Source organism: Grampus griseus (assembly GCF_964374135.1).
Source record: "Grampus griseus genome assembly, chromosome: 3".
NCBI classification, from domain to species: domain Eukaryota; kingdom Metazoa; phylum Chordata; class Mammalia; order Artiodactyla; family Delphinidae; genus Grampus; species Grampus griseus.
Window position 1 is genome coordinate 172,133,327 of NC_139019.1, and position 16,181 is coordinate 172,149,507.

At 62.0% G+C, this 16,181-nt stretch overlaps 1 protein-coding gene across 1 annotated transcript; it reads right to left on the bottom strand.

Annotated features, from left to right (window-relative positions):
* Positions 1-1,886: 1,886 nt before the first annotated feature.
* Positions 1,887-14,743, bottom strand: ARHGAP45 (Rho GTPase activating protein 45; the record flags this gene model as incomplete). The annotated part of the gene is made up of 23 exons (XM_082651633.1): positions 1,887-2,656; positions 3,028-3,136; positions 3,848-4,058; positions 4,141-4,367; positions 4,600-4,737; positions 4,832-5,020; positions 5,358-5,530; positions 5,642-5,746; positions 5,874-5,957; positions 6,037-6,161; positions 6,281-6,471; positions 6,572-6,709; positions 6,944-7,132; positions 8,790-8,870; positions 8,945-9,055; positions 9,238-9,302; positions 9,443-9,580; positions 9,671-9,737; positions 9,920-9,992; positions 10,069-10,153; positions 10,346-10,489; positions 13,473-13,803; positions 14,654-14,743. The coding sequence occupies 23 exons, from the start codon at positions 14,741-14,743 to the stop codon at positions 2,295-2,297; spliced, it is 3,426 nt and encodes a 1,141-aa protein (XP_082507759.1). The 3' UTR covers positions 1,887-2,294.
* Positions 14,744-16,181: the final 1,438 nt, after the last annotated feature.

The following is a 16,181-nucleotide window of genomic DNA, read 5'->3' on the forward strand; positions in this document are numbered from 1 at the left end:
CCTTTATACATAAGACTCGAATCCTGGGATTTACTTCTGGGCATCATAGGACTTGGGGCTGTCACTCTCCCCCAGACAGCGGTCTTGACGCTGTTTGGTGAAGAACCAAAGGTGCTCTCCTCACTGCCTTGAGTTGCCACTCTCGTAGCATGTGGGTTCATGTGGGTCTGTGTTGAGATCCTCTTCTTTTCCATTGATGAATTTAGGTTTTAAAATCTTAGTTTTATAGTACATCTGATAGGAGAACACGTCTCCCTTTCCCCCAGATAGACATATATCGTTTTCCAAAAACGATGTTGGCCAAAAGGAGCCAGACACGGACGGATGAACCCTGTCCGATTCCACTCACAGGGGTCCCTAGAGGAATCAGGTCCACAGAGACAGGAAGCAGGTGGGGGGGGAGGGGATGGGGAGTCAGGTTTCACGAGGACAGAGTCTCCCTTTGAGAAGATGAGAAAGTTCTGGAGATGATGGTGAAGATGGTTGCACGACAGTGTGAAGTTGCTTCGTGCCTGTGAACTGTGCGGTTTAAAGTGGCAAAAATGGTAAATATGTATAATTTACAGTTTTAAAAAATTGTTTTGGCTGTTCTTGAGTATTAATTCTTTCTGCTCCTGGTTAGGGTGCTTGTTCTCCCGGCTGGGCACAGACCTGTCCCCGGGTGCGGGGTCTCAGGTGCGAGGTGTGGATGCCCCTTACGCCCTCCATCCAGTGGCACCAGCTCCCCTTTGGGGTCCCCTGCTTGTTGCTGGGGCACCGGTTCTGCCTGCGCCACCACGCACAGCCTGTTCTGAGTCCCTGAGATTGTGCCTCGGGGCTTCAGGAAGTGGGCCCCCCCGGGTCTGGAGGCAGGGGCTGGCTTTCACTCAGCACCCCCAGTCCCCCACTCCGGCCACCAGGACATGTTGTGAGCCTGGGCCAGGCTTGTCTGAAGGCGGTGCAACCTGTGAAGTTGTGTGGCATGATCCGCCAGGCTCCTTAGAGATGCTTTGGCACCTGACAGTGGGGCGCTTTCTTGCCGTTACCTGTCCTGCTGAGCACTCTGAAATGTTAATAGATTTGCTCATTCTTCTGAGCATTTTTTTAAAAAACATAGATGGGGTCAGCAACGTTTTGCTGTAAAGGGCAAGACGGTCAATATGTTGGCTTTGCTGGCCAGGTGACCCTGCTACAGTTGCTCAACTCTACAGGGCAGAAGTGGCCACAGGCCACGTGTAACCGAGAGGGTGTGCCCCCCCCCCCCCCCGCCCATTATCTCTGTTTGCAAAACACATTGGTAGTTTGCTGGCTGCTTTTCCCTGCTCACTCTTAGGAAGCGTGTGCAGGGGCAAAGCGCCCTGACTGCCACAGTGGGTCTTATCTAAGCCTGGGTGGGGGACTGAAGTTTGGGGTGAGCTGTTCTGTATCAGGAATGGAGGCCCAGCAGCTTTTACCATGACTGGGTGTGAATTCCATCTAATTCCTCAAATGAATAGTTGTGTCTCTGCTGAGCCGGCCCCAGCCCTCTGGGATAAACCCGACTGGGGCCTCTGAGCTGGGTGAGGGGTGTTCGCCTCTTCCTCGCTGTGCCGTTCCACGTGGTGGCCGCTGTCTTCCAGAGGGCTTTGGTGCAAGTAGATTTCAGCTGCGGCTCCTCAGCACAGCAGCCACACCTCAGTGCTCGGGAGCCACCGGGGGCTGGCGGCCCGAGTCAGGAGTCAATGGGACTTGGGCCCCATGGCCACCTGGGCTCCCGCGCCTGACGGGGCTGCCTTGTGGTGGAATTTCTTCTTCACAGCTCCCTGCCCTGCCCCTCAAGCCCAGCGAGGAGCTGGGGATGGCGCTTAGTGCCCTGTGTGTCTGGGTCACTAGGCCACTGCTGCCAGAGAAGACAGGCTGAGGTTAAAGACTTTATTTTATGCAAAAGGAATGTGCCTGTCAAAGAACTCCATCGTGGAACTTCACTGCATCCTCAGCCCCAGGTATCCAAACCCAGTTTTCCGTAAAAGCCAGGGCATCCCAAGGCCACCCGCCCACCATCCACAAAGGCGTCCAGCCCTCCTCCCAGCTGCCATGTGGCCTCCACGGCCCAGCGCCAGGGTGGGCAGGGTCCCTCCATCACAGCCGGGGCAACTCCAAGAGCAGAATCCCCCAGCTCAGAGGAGTGGGGCCTGGTGGGCGTGCGGAGCAGCGCGGGCAGAAGCTTCTGGAAAAGTTGGCCAGTGATGCCCTCGCCGCTGTGGGCGGAAGGAGAGGCCTCTCGGTGACGTGTCCACAGGGACAGGAGCCTGGAGCAGACCTGCCCGCTGCCCCAGCTACACGAACTCTGGCCGCCTCTCCCAGCCCGCGCCCCCTGCCAGCCGCCCGCCACGGAGCCTCACGGCTGGCAGGCGGGCCACAGCCACGTTGTTGCACTGGTTGGTATTGTGCTCGGCGAGCCGCCGGGCCGGCTCCTCCCCGAGGTCCTCCCAGACCCCAGGCCCGGGCCCATCCTCCTCCTCCCCGGTAGCAGTGCCCAGCTGCTCCTCACTGCCACTGCGGCTGTCCCGGCCACCCTCCACGCCGCCCAACTTCTCCAGGAAGCCAAGGCGGTGCAGGGCCGCCCCACCCGCTGGGGATGGCAGGTCCGAGGCCTCCTCCAGTTCTGAGTCGGAGTCATTGGAGGCAACGTGGGGTTCTGGAAAGTCCAAGGGAGAGGGACAGGGACAGAGAGAGAGAAAAAGATGGACAGTCTGTGAGCAGGGTGGGGGGCACTGGGCGGAGGACTGGGCGTCCGCCTCCCCCCAGCAGGCCCAGCTCCCCCTTTAGAACCCTCCCGGGTCAGGCGGAGGTGCAGGGTCTCAGACACTGGGGTCGTTTCCACTTCGGGGTGCCCATTTCTCGGCGTTGGAAAAAACACCTCGAAAGGGTGTCTCTTTGCAAGAGTTTGTAACACATTAAAGACAGTGAAAAAGCAGGTGTTACTCATGGTCTCCATGGGAGACAAACCGGGATGCAGCCCTTGAGGTGGACCCACTGTGTCATCCGCCGCCTGGGCCCACTGCTCACCAAGGCCCCCATCCTCAGCTTCCTCCGGCAGGGGTGAGGCCATGCCCCCGCTGGCCTCCGGATACGGCTCCTGGACCACCACCTCGGCCCCCTGGTTGGACGTCACATCCTGCAGAGGCGGAATGGAGGTCAGGGAGCACCACAGTTCCGGCCATCCCACATTCCATTTTTCTGTCTTGTTAAACCCTAAAAACTTAACACCCGCTGCAGCTGAGCAGGTGAGGCCCCCGGATCCCAAGTCACGAGCAGGCTGAGCTCGTCCAAAGCGGGCAGAGGCCCTGGCCAGAAAGGCTGAGGCAGGCCCTGCATGGACACCAGCGTGGGAGCCACTGTCCTGAGGCCACACCCAGGCGTGTCACCTCCACAGCCAGAGATGCCAGATGAGGGGTTAAAGACGCACAGTGGGGACTGAGCGTGGGAGCTGATGCTGCCTGGAAGCGAACAGAAACAAGGCCTGTCGGCTGAGGAGAGCAGCAGGCTGGACCCAGAGGATGTGCTGTAGGCAGCACAGAGACGGGAAATGGGAGAAGGGGCAGGACGGCGGGTCTAGTGCGTTCTGATGTGAGCTCCAGGGGACGTGGGGGAAGGCCGAAGGGCCTCTGCACTGCCTGGGGCTCCGTCCGCAGATCTGAACCCACACTTCATCCAGTTCTTTGCTTAAAAGATGCCTTGGGTGCCCCTGACGGGGCTCTGGCCCCGTCCGAGCCAGACATCTCCCAGCCCTTCTTTCTGTCTAATCCTGCTGGGGGTGAGTGAGATTCCCGGCCCCCATGATGTTCACAGAGCCCTACACCCCCCGCCCAGGGTGGACAACCCTCACCTGGCACCCAGATGCCACCTCGGGCTCCTCCTCAAAGACCAGGCTGTAGTGGGTGATGAGCGTCTCCAAGATGCAGGCCTGGTGTGGGTAGTCCACCAGGGAGGAGAGGGACACGGTGGCCTCAGTGGGCCGGGGCCGCAGCAGCGTGGGCCCAAACACAATGCCCAGGTTCCCCGGTGTCATCTTGTTGTCCTGCTCCACCTCCACGATCCTGGGGGTCAGAGGGTGCAGGAGCAGGTGTGAGCGCCTCCCGGGACCCCGCCGCCCTTGACCCCGGCCTGGCCAGCCCTCACCTGCGCAGGTGCCGCATCAGGTACTGCAGCGTGGCCCAGTTCTCTGGCGGCAGGTCCCGCAGGAGCTCCCGCAGCCGGCCCGCCATGGCCACGGCCACAGCCTCTCTCTCGGTGACATCCGGCCGGCCTCGGGTTGCCGCCTTGGCCTCGGCCTCTGCCTTCAGACTGTCCTTGGCCAGCCCCACAAGCTCATGGTAGAGGCGGAAGGAGATGAGCGGCTCAGGCAGCTGCAGGGTGACGGTTAGGTGTGGGGGTCAATGGGCCTGGCCCCACGCCATCCATCCTGCACTGGCCCCGCCCCTAACAGCAGCCCCGCCCCTGACAGCCACAGGTCCCGCCCACCCTGTACTGACCACGCCCCTGGCCTAACAACCACAACCCTGCTTAGAGCTGGCCACGCCCCCCACCAAGCTCGGGTCCAGCCCAGGATCTGCTCTGCTCTGTCCCCATCTGTCTCACCTGGCGCAGGTAGAGCTTGAGGACGTTGCTGATGTCGTGGGGCGAGGCCTGCGACAGCTCCACCAGCTCTTTGCCGTTCTCGAAGGCCTGGCACAGCTTCTCCACACGCGTTTTCACCCCATTGACCCGGTAGATGCCCTGTGGGAGCCCGCAGTCAGCCTGGGCCCACACCCCTCCCCTCCCTGCATGGCCCCTCGGCTGGAGCCCCCGCAGCTGTGCCCGCGTCGGTCACCTTGGTGCGCAGCGCCCGCTGCTCGATCTCGAAGACACACTTCTTGACGATGAAGGGCACGCCGTCCGGGGTGCTGCGGGCGGCCTGGCTGAAGTCCTGGCCAAAGAGCTGCAGGCGGCCCTGCAGCTTCTTGTGGCCACACTGGATGGCCAGGGTCTCCAGGCACTTCTTGTGGCAGGCCAGGCAGCACTGGGAGCAGGCGAGGAGTGAGCAGACCTTCCTGGTGCCCCAGCTCCGCACAGACACCCGCGGCTCCCCCTTCCACCGCGACCCCCGCCGCTCTCATCACCCCCCTACAGGGCAGCTTTCACCCCTCCTGGTTGGGAAACGTGCCCCTGCCACCAGTGCAGCCTGGGCTGCTCCCACGGCCCTCTGGTTCCCTCAGCACTGGCTGAGCCCTCCTCCTGGGATGCTCTCCCCCAGGAGACTGCAAGTGCTCCTGGCTTCACTTCCCTCCAGCGCTCTGCATGGCATCGTCCTGAGGGCGCACATGCAGGTGCCTGGCTCCCCCGGGACCGCCGCTCACCTCCTCACACTCGGCGCCCTGGAAGTACACGTAGCTGTTGCACTCCCGGCACTTGGCCGGCGAGCGGAGCTTCCGGAGCCGGTGGGTACGGGCCGCCTTGGACAGCCCCACATGGCGGAAGGGCCCGCTGGGCATGGCCACAGGCAGCTCCGGGGCCATGCCATTGAGGTCATCTGGTGGGGGTGGGGGGCAGGTGGTCAGTGTTACCGAGGCAGGTCAGGGCCAGGCGCACAGAGAGTCCAAACCCCCCCTCTCCCCGCTGCCCCACCCAGGGGTCCCCTCACCCTGGTCAAAGGCTGATGCGCCTGTGCTGCTCTCCTGGTCGGCCAGCTCCTCGCTGGACGACATGGTGCCACTGGAAGACATGCGCTCGAACTTCTTAAAGTCCCCTGAGCAGGAAACGGGTTGTCAGAGACTCCCCCAAGGGCCCCCGGCTGCACAATGAGCCCGCTGAAACCTGGGGGCGGCAGCTCTGCGAGCCCCCCACCCCCCCACCTGCCGGCCAGGCCCCTTCACCTGAGCCAGGGCTGGGGTCCAGACTGGCGTCAGAGTCTGAGATGGCGATCGGCCACGACTTGTGCACCTGGTGTCCGCGCCCACCTGCCAAGTTGTCCCCAGTGAAGGGCTGAAGGGGGCTGCAGGGGGCCCGCGCCCGCCCCTGCCCCTGCTGGACACTCACCCCTGCGCTCCTTGGCAAGCTCCCCGTCGCCAGGCCCACCTTCCTCTGGGGGGCAGCCCGCAGCCTCCGCCACCGCAGCATCGCTGACGTTGAAGCTGCCCTTTCGGGCGCGCAAGACTGGGGACCTGGTGGGACCAACAGCCAAAATAAGGGGCCACGATGGGGGTCACTGAGGCTCACTGCCCCCTCCCCCACCTCAGGAGGGAAGTCCGGCTCCCCCAGGCATGCGCAGACGGCAGGGTACCAGGCGTTGGTGGAGACGTGGGGCTCAAAGTCGTAGTGCACGTCTGGCTCCTCGCCGCGCTGCAGCTGGCGCACGTGGGAGGCGTACTGCTGGCCCGGGTCGTACAGCTTGCTGCTCTCGCACAGCATGTGGAAGTGCACAGGCAGCGGGGCCGTCTGCATGTGCATCATCTGGTAATAGGAGATGGTGGCCTACGGGCAGGCAGGTGGGAGGGGCCCTAAGTGCTGGAGGTCCTGAGGCTGGACGGGCAGCGACAGGGGCGGGGGCTGGGGGTGGGAGCACGGTGCTCACCGACTTGATGGTCTGGTCGCTCTGCCGGATGACCTCCTGGATCTGCCGGAGTGCCGTCACCTTGGTGTCCTCAAGCTCCTGCTTCTGCGTCTTAGCATCCGCCACGCACGTGCGGTACGTGGCCATGGCTTCCTCCGCCTGGGGTGGGGGTGGGGGCGGGGCGGGGTGCCCAGAGAGGCCTCAGCCTGGGGTTCAGCCCTCAGGGCATCTTCAGGCCCCACACGGAAATCAGCCAGGCACAAAAGGACAGGAAGGCATTCCTGGCAGGAGGCACAGCCCAGACAAAGGCCCGGCGGTGGGCAATCCTGCACAGGTCAGGCCCTGACACCATGGGTCTTGTCCCGCACCTCCTGCCCCCTGACCCGCCCTCACCTTGTTTTTGGCCTCCTCCTCCAGGCGCCGCCTCTTGTCCAGGGTCTTGGAGGCCACGCCCCCTGCACCCGGGCCAGCGCCCACCTGCTCTTCCTCTGCCTTGGCCACTAGGAAGCGAGCCTTGTCGTGGTCTTCGCAGCGCTGAACGTAGCCCTGCTTGGCCTTGCGCAGATTGGACTCTGCTTCTTGCTGTGGACATGGGAAGGACCAGACCAGCACCATCAGCCAGAGACCGCGTTAGGGACCTCTGCCACCCCCATCCCTTGGGCCAGAATCCCATGGCCAGTCAAGCAAACAGAGGCCCCCACCCAAGAACCAGTGGTGGAAGGACAGGAGGTGACACCTACAGGGCGACCCAGGGAGGAGCCAGTATCTGGCATGCCCATTTCACAGCCAGGGAAGCTGAGGCACAGCTAAGCTCTGAAGGAGACACCAACTACATCATCCTCTCGACACCTACACCCACACCTGCCAGAGCGACTTGTGCTTCTATCTCTTTCATTTCCTGTCTCAGAGATGAGAACAGTGAGGCTGCTCAGACAGGAAGTCAGGCACCCTCAGGGTTGGCAGGAAGAGCACTTAGTCAAAACCCAGTGGGCCTTCTGGGGGCCACACCTCACAGTCTACACGATCAGAAGCTTAAACATAAAGAAAACAGCTCACATGAGTACTAGGAGAAACCATGAGAGAATTTCTTAAACATAGCATGGGGAAGGCCTTTCCATACGTGACACAGAACCCAGAAACCATAAAAGACTTCTACTAACAATCATGGGTTTCAACTGGGAAAACAGGCAACAGGTTAAATCAAAAGTCAAAACAATAAACTGGGGGTGGGGGAGTTTGTAACACATGTCATCAAGGGCTGGGTTCTCTAATATGTAAAGAGCTCTGGCAAGTCAATAAGAAACAGGCTACTGTCCAATCCAAGGTGAGCAAAGGATATGAACTTAGAGCTCACAGAAGAGGAAAAGCATGGCTGTGGCTCAGGAGGTCAGCTTCTATGCTCATGACATCTGTGACCCAGCCATTACCTTTCGGGCACTGATCTGAGATAAATGCTAGGTCACATGTCTGAGAACAGGGGCACAAGCTCGTCACAGCCGTGGTGTTTGAAACAGCAACAGCTCAACAACAACTAAACTGTTCATCAATAGGGATTTAGTGAACTAAGCCCTATAGCTCTGCAGCTGAGCACTTGTAGCTGAGAAAAAGGGAGGAGGAGTTTCACATGGAGTGAGATGGGGCCAGTCCCTGGATATGGAGGTGACTGTAAAAGGCCAGAAGCAGAACAGGGTACTCGGCAAGCTGTCATCAGGTGTAGAAAAGGGGGGAGAGGCTCATTTGCCAGATGTGCCACAGGACACCACTAGCTGGAGCAGGGGCCGTGGGGGCTCTTTGCACCGCAGACCCTGTTGGCAGGCCTAAAGAGCAGTGCAAAAGATTGCTAGTGCCTTTGGAACAGCCCAAAAGAGAGGTGGGAAAAGAGCAACACAGAGGAACCTGGAGCATCCACCAGACCTGAGAGAGCCTCAGCTTCCCTCTAACCCAGACCTGCTCCTGGCGGCCACGGGTGATCCGGTCCCTCCGGACATCTGGCCCGTGACAGTGATGGGGGCCCCGGGCCAGGGCCTCTCCTGCTGCAGCTGCAGGTAATGGGGCTGGAGCAGTTGGGAGGCAGGACCCGCTCCAACCTGTGACGCCACAGCGAGCCCCACGCGGGCACAGGGCACTCTGCCAGGTGTCCGCAAAACTCGGGAAAGGACCACCCGGGAGTGCACCAGGGGACTGCGCATGCGCGAGCCGGCCCGCCCTGCCCCCTCCCAGCCCCGCCGCCCCGCGGTACCAGCTTCCTCTGGGCGCGGTGCCAAGACTCCTTGATCTCCTTCCTGCGCTTCTCGTGCTCGAGCCGCCGCAGGTTCAGGGGCTGGGGGTGGGGAGACGGGTGTGATGGAGACCCGGGCACCCTTCACCCCACCCACCCTCCAGGGCGAAGCCTACCTGCACGAAGGTCTGGGTCTGCAGAGTGCCCACCGCCTGTACCAGGCCGTGGCCGAACTCCAGGTCCTGCTCCAGGGCCAGCGAGTAGATGGACAGGAGGGGCATGTGCGGCTGTGGGGGCGGGGCCGGCAGTCACGGGGGTGGGACAGGCGCCCTCGTGGAAGCCCCGCCGCCTCCCCAGCACCCTCAGCTGCCCTTGCAGAGATGGGAAACCCCTTTCCTTTGGCCCATCTTTGAGGGGCGAAACACACCTAGGCCTGAGGGACCCCGACCCGTTCCCTCGAGTTCCCTACCTCCTGCATGACGCTCTGTCTGCAGTTCTGGACGATCTTCTGCAGGCCTTTGGCAAAGTCCATCTCTGCAGGCGGGGAGGGATGTGAGCGCAGGGGGGAGGGGAGGGGAGGGGTGTGAGCGCAGGGGTGAGGGGAGGGATGTGAGCGCAGGGGTGAGGGGAGGGGCCTTCCAGCCAGACCCCGCCCCGCGGGCCCCAGCTCGCACCCAGCGCGTTCCGCTTCTCCAGGTAGCCGATGAGGTCCTTCATGTACTTGGCCATGTTCTTGGCGTACTGCAGCGCGGCATGCACACCCCCCTCACAGCGCTGCAGCAGCGTGTCCACCGCCTCCGGGGAGAGGCAGCCTGCGAGACAGACACCTCTCAGCCCGGGCTCCTCCCCAGCCCACCATTCCTTCCGTCCTCAGCCCTCCACCCCTAGGCTCAGAGACTCACCCTCATCACAGTCCTCACTGCTGAGAGGGGCACCCTCACTCCCCTGTCCATACAGGTTCTCCATTGACTGTACCAGAGGGAGACAGGTGAGTCCAGTCCGGGCTGGGTACTGTTTGATGCCCACCCTGCAGGAGACAGTCACCGCCCCCCCTGGACAGAGCGGGAGACCACGGTCCACAGAGCGGGCAGGGGGTACTCATCCGCCCTGCCAGCCTGACCCCGTGCAGCACCCAGGCCATCCCTTCTCACCTGGCCCGGGTCCCCAGGGGGCACTGAGAGGAGGATGCTGCTGTCCACTTCACCCATGAGGAACTCGGACACACTGCAGGGCAGGGGGCAAGTGTCAAGAGGCACATGGGTCCCCACCCTCTGCCACCCTTCCCCACCCCCACACTCACGTGCTGCTGAAGGAGACTGCGATGGTCTCCAAGGCCTTCTCAAACTCCTGCTTGTCCGAATCATTGTTACACTCATAATGGAAGGCTAGGGACAGACAAGGACGAGAGGGGTTGGCCCAGTCTGGGAGGTGACCACCCGTGCAACTAACTGAAGGGGGAGCATTGGAGTTGTTGTGCCCATCAAACTCCTATGCATCCTTCAAAACCCACTTCAAACATCCCCTCCTTCAGGAAGCCCGCCCAGACAGAAAGCCCGTGCTGCCCTGTCCTGGCTGACCTTTGACCTTGGCAATGAGGGTGCCGGCAGCTGTGAGCGACTCCACGGTGTTCAGCAGTGGGTACTTGGAGATGACCTGGTGCATCACGCGGAGGGCCTCACCCAGGCACTCATGGACAAGCGGCCGGCGGGCCTCTAGGAGGTCTGCCGGGCAGAGGGGGTATGAGCAGGGAGGGAAGGAAAGCCTGCCCACCTAACCACCTAATCCTAACCCTCCTCAGAGCTCCTGTCCCCGGGTGGGGAAATTGAGGCCAAGGTGGGAGAAGATAACTGCCTGAAGCTCAGTGTGTGACCTCGTTGGGAGGTGTGTGTGTGTGTGTGAGGAGCTGTCCCTCTCTCGACTGCTGGCCAGGTCATCAAAGGTCAGATGTCAGTCTAGGCAGTCCTGCTCAGAACACCCTTTCCTCGTCCCTCCAGAAAACAAACTCCCAGTGACCTTCAAGTTGCAGTCCTGGTGCCTCTTCCTCCAGGCAACCCACCCGGCCCCTTCCCTGCCCCGAACTCTCAGGGCTCTGTCCAGCTCTCTCCCAGCCCTGCCTGCCTGGGCACTGGGGCTTAAACACCCCGTTACCTCACTCTCTCCCGACCAGCCACCCCATGAGGCAGGTGCTGTCATCACCCCCATTCTGCAGATGAGGAAACTGAGGCATACAGGGGAGAAGTCATTTCTCAAGGATCACACAACTTTTCCATCTCCACTAGCTTTGAAGGCATGAGAATGCCAGGCAGAAGGACACTGCCTGGCTTTACCATAAGGGCAATGGGGAGCCACAGAAGGTGTTAGGGCAAAGGAGAGTCAAGATCAGATCTGCATCTTCAAACATGGCTTTAAATGCCCTCCTCAGATGTTCTTAATTGGAAAAAAGCGCTGTGTGTGGGCAGAACACGCACCATCTAGTGGAAACAAAGCCGAAGGAATGTATGGATGGGGAAGGAATGAGCCGACCCTGAGACCCAGGAGGGACCTGGCCACCAGCTGGGAGTATATCTCCCTCACCTGTGTGCCTCTGACTCTGTGCCTGGAACCTGATGCTCAAAACTAAATAAATAATAAATTTAACATTTTAAAAACGGAACCTGAAAATAGGTGTCTGATCCCTTTTCAGCACTGAGGACCCCCACTGAATGCCACCGACAGGGAGACCCCCACGGAGTCCCTGGCCCCAAATTCCTGCGAGTGCAGCCCAGTGCCTCAGCACCGGGCAGGATTTTGAATCCGAGGCCAACTCAGGGAGGTGGGAAGGAGCTTACGGAATCCATAAAAGGCCGGCTGAGGAAAGGCCGGCTGAGGAAAGGCCGGGCCACGCCCCTTCCCGGGACATTCCTCCCACACACCAGGGTCCCCGCAGCACACTCACCTGGGCAGGTGGGACTCTGGAGAAGCCTGGACATGCCCAGCTCAGCACTGGCCAAGGCAAGCGCTGGGCAGCAAATGCCCCGAGTGCCACGTGCTCCTGGCCAGGCCCTGCACCCCGCACCCCGCACGGTCCCCTCACCTCGGGGCCCCGCCTGGCAGCGCACCGGCGCCTGCTGCAGCGCCGGGTGCACTGTCCCGCAGATACACATGGCGCAGAGACCGTGAATGCGCAGGCCGGGCTAGGCAACTGGCTGGTCCGGGGTCTTTGGTGCCAGGTCCTCTGCAAGCAAACCGGCTCTGGCCGGTCCGAAGACCCGCCCCCCTCCGAGGAAAGCTCCGCCCCGGCGTCCTGCTAGCTCCCCAGCCTCAGGTAGCAGGAGCCTGGGACCCAGGGAGATGCAATTTGATTCGGGATGGGACCGGCCAAGGGCAGGCAGGGAAACAGGCCCAGGTACAGGGCGTGGGGAGGTGTGGGGAGACCCTGCCCACCTAGATCCCGCCGCCCACTGCTTCCTAGGTAGACAGCACGGGGTCCCCAAGTCCTCTCACTGTCCCCACAACAATCACTGTGAACCGAGGACATCTGGTTACAGTCAGCAACTCCCCAGGGCGTATCATTGCCCCGTTTCACAGATGAAATGCCAGAGGCTTAGAGAAGGGACAGCTGATCCAGTCTCACAGCCTGGCAGGGGCAGCAGCAGGAGGCAAACCCACATGCTCTCTGCTCCAGACCCTTCCCCTGGCCCAGGGCTGCCCCAATGCTCAAAGAAGGGTGCCCCTGCCCTGGCCCATCCTCCTGCAGGACGCTCACTGGCTCAACCCTGCCCAGGCCTGGCCTCCAAGGAAGCACCAGGATCGGAAAGGAACCGAGATTAGAGAGACTTTCCCCAGGAAACAACTCCAGCCCCACCCCAGGACCAGATAATCCTGGGGGCTGACACCCCCCGACCCAGCAGAGGCCCGGCCAGCAGAGCCCATTAGCTCCTACAAAGCTGAGGTCTCTCCAGTCTGAGGTCGAATCCGGGCTCTGGCCCCTCCTTGGCTGGTTGAGCCAGGAGTCAGGGCCCCTCTCTGGGCCTCAGTTTCCTCATCTGTAAAATGGGCACCTGTGGGGAGCAGGCCAGAGTGTTTAGCATGGCCCTGGCACTGCAGTTTCTGGCAGGAGAGATCATAGTGCCCTCCTTGGCGGCCAAAGACAAACAGGAAGCAGATGAAAATAACTCGGCAGGAAGCTGGGCTGTCAGCAGACGCGTGGAGAAAACGGAACTGCCATCCCACAGGCCGCTCACTCCTGCAGCTTACATGCTGGTCCTGCCCCTTGTCCGTCCTGAATCTCTCTCTGTCCAGACCTCAGCCTGCCTCCAGTCCATTCCAGTCCAACGTGCAGATCTGACCTTGTTCCACCTCTGCTCTAACACCTTCTACGGCTCCCCACCACCCTCAGGATAACATCCAGGGTCCCTCTGCTTGCCATTCTCAATGCCTCCACCCTCACACATTTCATACACCTGAAACTTGTTCCCCCAAACGCACCTCCACTCCATGTTTCTGAGCCTGTGCATGTGACATTCCCTCTTCCTGGTTGCCGCCAAACTCCTATACATCCCTCAGAACCCTAGCTGCAATGACTTTTTCCATGAAGCCCTCCCTACAACCCTCTTTGGAGCCTCCCCAAATCCCTCCCTCCATCCTGCCTCAACCCCACAGGGTTTGGGATATCTGTGTCCAACTGCCTTCCACCCAGGCCGCGGTGTCCCTGCCACTTCTCACCTTCACGCAGAACACACTCCTTCAGCTTCTCAAGGCCCTCGGCAAAGCGGGCCACGTCAGCCAGCAGGTGGGAGATGTCCTCCACAGTGTCGGGGCAGGGTCCCTGGATGGGTCCCTCGGCTGGGCTGGCTGTTGACAGTGGGCTGCGGTGGCCACGGCCCAGCGTCCAGGTGCTGGCTCCGGACAGTGGGAAGCCGGCAGCGCTGGCATGGCGGCTTAGGCTGGTGGGCCTCTTGAGTGTGCCTGTGGCCTTGGCATTCAAGGCCACACTTGGTGGTTCCAGGCTGGGCGCCAGGGACACTGCATCAGCCCCATCTCTCCTGGGCAGCTCCTGGGAGGGTGGGGGGAGCCACTAGAGCAGGTGCCGCCACTGGGCCCTGCCTCAGTTTTCCCAGAAGTGAAGTGGGGCTCTGGAGGGTCTTCAGCCTGACCCCACAGGGGATCAAAGGCCACAGGTCAGAGGGCTGAGATTTGGTGGTGTGCCCCTCCCGCACCTGTTACCCAACATCCTCTTCCCCAGAGCTTTCACAAACAACGGCCTCTACCCAAACCACAGCCGGGGTGTGGGGGAGGGGCAACCCACTTCCTGGGAGGGGGGCGGGGTAGGGAGGGCCAGGGTCTCCTTAGCTCCCCTCAGGGGAGGCCACTGCAGACACACCTACTCACTGGTGAAGACACCTCCTCGATTCTTTTACTCTGAGGGTCCACTAGGCCCCTCAGTCTTGCGGACACCACAGGCCTGCTTCGTACGAGGCCCACCCCATGGATCTCGCCGCACACTCTGCTTGCTCTAAACATTCCCCCAGTGGCTGGGCTGTAGCTCTCACATCTAACTGTGCCTGGAGGCCCCAAGTTCCCTAAGCCCTCACCCTGGAGTCCCGGACCCAGAGCACCCACACTCCCTGGACCCCACAGGCAGCCCCGGACGGGGTGGGGCGTGCAGTGGCCATCCCAAGGGCTCCTACTGTGAACTGAACGTGGGGATCCCAGCCCGTCCTGCGTGGTCCCTGCAGTCCAGCCTGGGGCCGTAGCTGGCTCCAGCCCCGCGCCGCCGGCCCAGCATGGCACTGCCCGGCCCTGCCCCGCCAGGCCCGAGCGCAGGGTGTTCCCCGGTCCCCCTGCTGCCCGGGTGTCGCTCCAAGATCCCCGCCCGCTCCGGCTCCCAGCAGAGGCTCACTCACCCCCGAAGGCTGCGGACAGGGGCTTCCCGCCCGGTTCTTTTTCGAGATAGAAGGGGTTTTCATGAGCTCCCGCTTCTTCCTGGAGAACATGTTGTGGCCAGGCCAAGTGGCCCGAGGGGCCCGAGGCGGGGCGGGCCGGGGGTCTCAGCGCTGCAGCTCCTAGTGTCAGTGGCCTCGGGACCACATTGTCGCTGGCCACCACCCCCCCCCCAGCTGTCAGGCCCACGTGACAGGCCCAGCCCTCATTGGCGGGCGCTTCCCCCCACAGGAAAAGGCCTCCGGAGGCGGTGACTCAGACCCACCCCTGACCCTCCGCAGCCTCAGCCTGCCCCTCCGCTCAGTGGGCTTGAAGGTGGGGTCCCAGGCTCCGCCCCCAGCTTCCGCTTTCAGGAGCTCTGCGCACGCACGCACGTTGGTTGAGGTGCCCCTGCCTGGCACTGGCGTCCCGGGCAAGGCCCTGGCGGGCACATGGGGACGGCAGAGACGTTGACCCCCCCACTCGGCCACACCCAGATGCACCCAGGAGTGCAGACACGGGAGCACGATGACACACAGGTACATAGGCTTGGACACATGCTGAGAAGCCACCCAGCTCCGCAGATGTAACGGATACCCCTGGACACAGACACCTGCCCTCCAGTCCTCCTACCTTTCATGGGTGTGCCTGCCCTATGTCCTCTGGCGACTCCCCTGCAGACCCCAGGGCCCAGGCGGCGCTGGGCATAGTGGGTCTCCTCTCCTCAGCCCAGCTCCCACCCCTCACTCCCCATTCTACATTCCAGGGACATGCACCGACCACGACCACGGGACAGCTGGCCAGCAGCAGGGCTGCTAACACTTCTGAGGCCACCACGCCGCCTCCTCCCTTCCCTGGTGGGGCTCCCCGATCTGGAGCGCTGGCGGTGTGTACAGCTTCCTGCCCCCTCCCCCCATGACCACCTCTTCTCTTCGAGCCCCCCAGTCTGAGCCTTCTCCCCTCCTCAGATCTTCCTCCCCCACCCCTCCAGAGTCCCAACACTGGCCCCCACTGACCTCAGGTGTGATCTCTGGGCACGGGGCATGCAGGCCACAGCCCCTCATGGCAAACCCGACTCTCCAGGCCCGAGTCCATCCACAGACCCCTCCCAGAAGCCCCTTAAGGAACCTCTGCCCACCACTCATTGCTCTGGAGACCAGGAGCAGGCAGCGAGGGCCGGCTGGTGGGCTTCTGACCTGGTCGGGAGGCCTGAGGTCTGGGTTGCCCCTGCTGGGCTCCTCCAGCTGCCCCAGACATTCCTGAGCCCTGACCGCATGCCCATTTCACGACCAGCCACTCACAGGTACCGCCCTCAGACGCCAGAACCACGTGGGCACTCAGGGGCCCCGGGACCATTGTCCAGGCTCTTATGAAGGGCAAACCTGCAGAGAGACACGCCACAGCCCAGCACAGAGGGCTTCAGAGCTGCGAGTCCAGTCGGCTACAGCTGGACTCTCACCTGCCCCCTAGAGATTGCATCTGTCTCCACAGACTAACTCCTGCACACACTCG